Below are 6,000 nucleotides of genomic sequence, written 5' to 3' on the forward strand. Positions count from 1 at the left end.
TATAGCTGGGTGTGGTCGTATGACTGAGTCTGGCTAATGAGAGGTACACAGAAGTTGCTGGGTGGGCCTTTCAGGGAAATCCTTTATTTTAAAAACAAGGGAGAGGGATGGAAGGCTGGCACCGATCCTTTTGCCCTTCCTGCTCTTCCTCCTCTCTGTGCCCAAGGGCAAATGGTTACTGTTGCCTCAACAGCCATCTTGGGCCATAAGGCGAGGCACTGAGAGTACTAAAGTGATGGACGACTATAGAGTGAGCGAGGGTCTCTGACAAGTGGGGAGCCTTCGGGCCCACCCTAGACTTCCTGCTCTTGGGTTTTCAAAGGAGAAACACAAATCCGTATGTACGTAAACCACGGGTTTCAGAGGCTGCTGTATGTTACACAGCTGAACCTCCAGGAACAGCGGAGACCTCGCCCTCCCAACACTCAATGAAATGCCCGCCTGTATCAAGGCAATATGGCGGCAGGAGAAGGGAGAGGCCCTGTCAAAGATAGACTCCAATAGCCCAGACTACATCTTGGGCCTACTCAACGTCGAGACAGGGGCTGGAGGGTAACGATGAAAGGGTAGAAGGAAAGTGCCAGCATATAGTCCAAACTGAGATCAGATTTGGCCTTGAATGGACTTGGGCTATGACTCTATGCTTCTGACTTGGACTCAACGTCTAAAGACCCCGATAATGGAGAGCGCCATCTACAGAGGCTGTACCAATCAGGAACAAGGCCAGTCAAGGTTATTTGATGGCAGTAATGGACTCATAATTCTTAAGTGTATAATGGGGTTATAGTTTTATTTCTTAAAGCTCTTACCTTTTACAGATACCAACTGAAATATTTATAAGTAGAATACAAGTGATTCCTTTTTAAAATACTTTGAGTGAAGAAATGGATGGGGGATATAGAGAAAACAAGAATGCCCATGACTTGATCACTGTGGGTGTTGGGTACATGGAGAGTCATTATACTATTTTCTCTTCTTTTCTATGTTAGAGATTTTTCAAAATAAAACAAAAATATGTGTAAGAGTGGTCCAAGGAAAATGGCACTCCACTAAGAAGGTCTGGTGGAAGGGGGTATGGAGCACTGAGGCCAGTGCAAGGGAGCAGTGGGCTTCCCTTCTGCGGGAAGCACAGAAAAGCCACTAATATCACGCTGTGCGATCTCTCAAATTCCAGCATGGCCCACATTCATTCATAATGTAGGCACGAGCCAACCTCCCTCCATCTCTTCTTTATTGTTCACCACCGAGAGGCTCAGTGAGAGCTTTGTAAATTCCTCTACCTCCACATTTATAGCCATAGGAATCATGTCACCTAGGGCCACTAATATGAAACACTGCTGTAAATTCCACACTAAAATAGCTTTGTGCTTCACAGCATGCGAGATGTTTCTTCAGAGACAAAGTCTTGGTGCAAAAAGTTTGCAAAGTAACTACCTTGAAGCTACATTGGTGTTTTCCTTCTCTGCTGATTGGAGAATTCGGGGTTGTAGGGGGCTCAAGAATATGGTGACAGTCTAAATGGCCAGGAGGAGGCCCATGAGGAAGAGAACAGTGGTATGCCATTTACTGGAACAGGTCATAGCTATTTCAGTGATGCTCAGGAAGACTGATAACAATGCGGCAAGTGCTTATATAACTGTGTTAAATGAAAAAATACGGACGCAAAATTGTTTATCCTGTATAATCCCCATGATGTAAAATACACACTATATGGAGACAAAAGGAAACACCCTCTGTCTTAATAGTGATTAAACCAGGGTGATGGCATTAGGAGTGATTCCTATCCACTTATTTTTCCTCAGGGTAGAGGCACACACAGCAAACCCTCTGAATTAGTAGAATGTGGGGGTCTTTAACACTTGTTAATGTTTATTTATTTTTGAGAGAGAGAATGTGTGAGCACGAGTAGGGGGCGCAGAGAGAGAGGGAGATACAGAATTGGAAGCAGGCTGCTGGCTTGGAGGTGTCAGCACAGAGCCTGATATGGGGCTCGAACTCATGAACTGTGAGATCAGGACCTGAGCCAAAGTCGGACGCTCAACCAACTGAGCTTCCCAGGTGCCCTAGAATGTGGGGGTCTTTAAAGCATAGGTTTTCAGCGAGGGACTCTTAACTGGGTACCATGGATAGAATTTAGGGTGGCTATCCACTTGTCTGGGGAAAAACTTACGTCTTTATTTTCACTAACCTTTAACCGAAAAGTTTTCTTCTGGATTTTTTTTGTAGTAAAATATATATAACAAAACTTACCATTTTAACTATTTTTAAGTACACAGTTCAGTATCGTTAAGTGCATTCACACTGGTAGGCAACAGTGACCAGCAACCAGCTCCAGGCTGAAATGCTTTGATCATGAAGATGGTCAAAGACTGACAGTAAATTACCAGGACCTGTGACCGTCACCACTAGAAATCAAAGCTGTTTTCATCGCACATGACAGCTGTTGCAGGTGTACTGAACTATTATTGTTGCTGCGCCCCACAGTTTTGAAATTAGGGAGTTCTAGGGACTGCCCCCAATTCTTATTATTTAATGCAAATTTACTAGATTACAGATTTGTTTTGTAGTATTGTGCTAACCAGATTTCAACGTAAGTTTTTCTTTGTAATCCTATGCCTGTGTTTTGCGTATTAACAAAATACTATTCTGAGAAAGAAATTGGAGGTTTCACCAGCCCCCCACCCCACAAAGGGGTTGACGAGACACAAAAAAATTAAGAAACCGTCAGCAGATGTGTTCTGACAGATGGAGCAATTAAAGTATTAGCTACCCCCAACATGACGGGTGTCTGAGCCGCGTACAGCCGTTCTGCTGGTGACGCGGTCTGGTAGAATATGATACCACATCCATGTGCGTCTCGCCAACACCCACCATGCATTTAGCCCCTGGAACGATCCTGTTTGCGTGAATCCCGTTGGAAAACAACATCTGATGGGCCCCAACACCCACTCACAGGTGAAGAGGAAGCTAGTGGCAGAAAGAGTATGAGAATCTCAGAGCAGATTTTAAGAAGAGGAACAAACCAACCTCATTTTAAAAAGAAAATAATCCATTTCCCTAATATACTTCTTCCTTTATTCAAAAATATTTTGGGGGGGGGAGATGTTCCACATCACTCATCATCAGGGAAACTCAAATCAAAACCACAGTAAGATATCACGTCACACCCGTCAGAATGACTATTACCCAAAAGACAAGAAATAACAAGCATGGGGGAGAACGTGGAGAAAAGGGACCCCTTGTGGACTGTTGGCGGGATGTAAATTGGCGCAGCCACTATGGAAAACAGTATGGAGGGTCCTCAAAAAATTAGAACGAGGAATACCATATGATCCAGTGATCCCACTGCCAGGCGCTCACCCACAGAAAACAAAAATAGCCAAGACATGAAAACAACCGAAGTGTCCACTGAATAGATAAAGTGTGTGTGTGTGTGTGTGTGTGTGTGTGTGTGTGTGTGTGTAGACACACATACACTACCAAGTATTATTCAGCCATAAAAAAGGAGATCTTGTCATGTGCAACATGGGTAGATCTTGAGGGCATTATGCTAAGTGAAAGAAGTCAGAGAAAGACAGATACCATACAATCTCACTTATGTGTGAAATCAAACAAGAAATGCATAAGCCGAACCCACAGACACAGAGAACAGATTAGTAGTTGTTGCCAGAGGTGAGGGCTTGGGGGAGGGGGGGTTGAAATAGGTCAAGGTGTTCAAAACGTACAAACTTCCAGTTACAAGATAAGTAAGCCCTGGGGATATAATGCACAGCATGGTGACCATAATTAATATTATGGTGCTGCATATTTGAAAGTTGCTAAGAGAGTAAATCTTAATAGTTCTCATCACAAGAAAAATAAGTTCTGTATCTACATATGGTGATCGATGTTAACTAAACTTACTGCAGTGACCATTTTGCAATATAAACAAATACCAAATCATTATGTTGTCCACATGAAACTAACACGATGTCATATGTCAATTAAATCTCAATTTAAAAAACCTTTCTGGAATCCGGTATGGGGTGGAGTGCTGTATTCCTTGGGCTACAACCACCATTTGCTACCTTTCTGTGCAAATAAGATTTTCTTTCCTACAAGTCACCATGTCCGCTCTTTGTGATTTATAAAACTGCTCTCCAGTGTTGACAGATGTCTACCTAACCTAAAACCACCTCCCATAAGAGAAGCCTTCATGCACCCCCTCTAGCACCAGAGGCCCACAGAGTTGGGTCTCAGTGGTTTTTCCATGAACCCAAATCCCTGGCAATGGCTGACTGGCCAAGGGTGGGCACATGACCTCTGTACCCATGTTAGAGAGACCCCCTATGGGCCAGGGCTGTCCAGGGAGGGACCCTAACTGCCAAGTTTAGAGCTGGCCCCAAAGGGCCCACAAGGCAGGTCATGACTGTCCCAGGCCCCTCTTCCCAAGTTAGCCCTCAGTGTCCCACCAGTGCCTTCCACAAAAAGCAGAAATAGCCACCCGACCAGCATACCTCGGGTCTGCCGATGCTTCTGCGGACCCTCGCCCCGACCCCTTCCGACTGCTCCCGGCTGAGCAGGGACAGGGTAACCTTCTTGGAGGATGCCATGTCCAAGTCTAAAAAGGGCGTTCCGATGCTAATCTGTAGAGGAGAAAGAGCCAGTGGAGGAACACAGTAAGACAAATCATAAAGGAGGGCACCTCCAAGGACTATGAAATAACAGGTACTAAATTCAGACGTGGGCAAAATATTCACAGCTACAAGATATGGACTGCCTACTCCGTACAAGACCTGGGTTAGGTCATCTAAAATGAGGCTGGTGAACACGCAGGAGTACTAATCAGGTTCCCAGCACCCCACTAATTATTTGCAATCATAACCTCATGCAATCCTACAGCCATCGCTTACCAGGGTTAGCAGTAACAGCCCTGCGGGTACAGGTACTCACGAACCCCTAACAGCACTGTGTCTGCTTTATCTCATGGCAATCTCTCCAGCCCCACAAGGGAGGTGCAACCCGGAGACAGGAAGATTTATGTGGTGCCAGAGGGAACAGAAGGAAATCTGTGAGGTCTGTGACCCTCGCCTGAACATGTCGAAGATCTTGGCACCGAAAAGGATCTTCAGGGGTCACCGATTTCAAAGACCATCTTTCCCTGAAGCTCAAGGCCAACGTTTGTGGGAAGAAATTTTCCAGCCTTGTCGGGAAGTCTTCAAGAGCACAGGAAACCTACAGGGGAGGCGTCCTGGACAATGCATCCGGTATTTCGGGACCAATCTATACCCCGCCTTTATTATTCAAAAGCGTTTTCTCTTTGCGGGGGGCCTAAGTTCTACCGAACGGAGGGTCACAGAACAAATCATAATCCATCCCTTTTTCACTTCAAATGCTTGCAGACGGTACCACCAAATCTCTAAAGCTCTTCTTCCAGCGAAACACAAACCATTCCTTCAAAGATCCCTCCTCACACCTAGAGAGATGCTTTAGCGAGAAGCAGAGAGTCTAGAGCCCGCGGGCCTGGGTTTGCCTCCGGGCTTCGGCAGGTACCAGCTGTGTGACCTGAGGCCACTCACTAAGCCTCTCTGTTCCTCAGTTTTGCCACCTGTGAAACAGGGGAAGAAGACTACCCACCTCCAAGGAGTGGGGTCAGCGCTCTAAGAACGTTAGCTGCTATGATCAGAGCCCTTTACTCCGCAACGCCCCCCACTCGGTCAAAACGTGTCCGCCCAGGAGCAGCCAATCAATAAATACTTCTCGGATGGGGGACGGGGGGAGGGGTTCCGAAATGAGCTTAATCCTCAAAGCCGCACAGAATTGTCACCGCATACCTCCAAGCAACCAGGACAGGTTTGGGCCCTACCTACGGGCGCTACCTCTAGGTCCTTCCAGACTCCCGGCCCGTCAATTCCGCGCACGCGAACGGCTGCCGAGGTGCTCACCGGGACGCAGTGCTCGGCAGCGAGGAAAGCCGCCTCCCGCTTCCCGAGTCCCGGGTCGGCCCCCGCCGGCACCGCC

General features: G+C 46.6%; 1 protein-coding gene across 1 annotated transcript in view; it reads right to left on the reverse strand.

The window, feature by feature from the left end:
* PIR (pirin) overlaps nucleotides 1-5,994 on the reverse strand; it is an 86,551-nt gene extending 80,557 nt beyond the window's left edge. The window contains exons 1-2 of the mRNA XM_029929614.1: nucleotides 5,814-5,994; nucleotides 4,497-4,625 (exon numbers count right to left, since the gene is read on the reverse strand). Coding sequence (XP_029785474.1) covers nucleotides 4,497-4,592 — 96 coding nt within the window. The 5' untranslated portion in view covers nucleotides 4,593-4,625; nucleotides 5,814-5,994. The remainder of the gene's footprint in view (nucleotides 1-4,496; nucleotides 4,626-5,813) is intronic.
* Between the last annotated feature and the right edge of the window lie 6 nt (nucleotides 5,995-6,000).

The sequence above is a fragment of the Suricata suricatta genome, chromosome X (genome assembly GCF_006229205.1).
Source record: "Suricata suricatta isolate VVHF042 chromosome X, meerkat_22Aug2017_6uvM2_HiC, whole genome shotgun sequence".
In the NCBI taxonomy this organism is placed as follows: Eukaryota; Metazoa; Chordata; class Mammalia; order Carnivora; family Herpestidae; genus Suricata; species Suricata suricatta.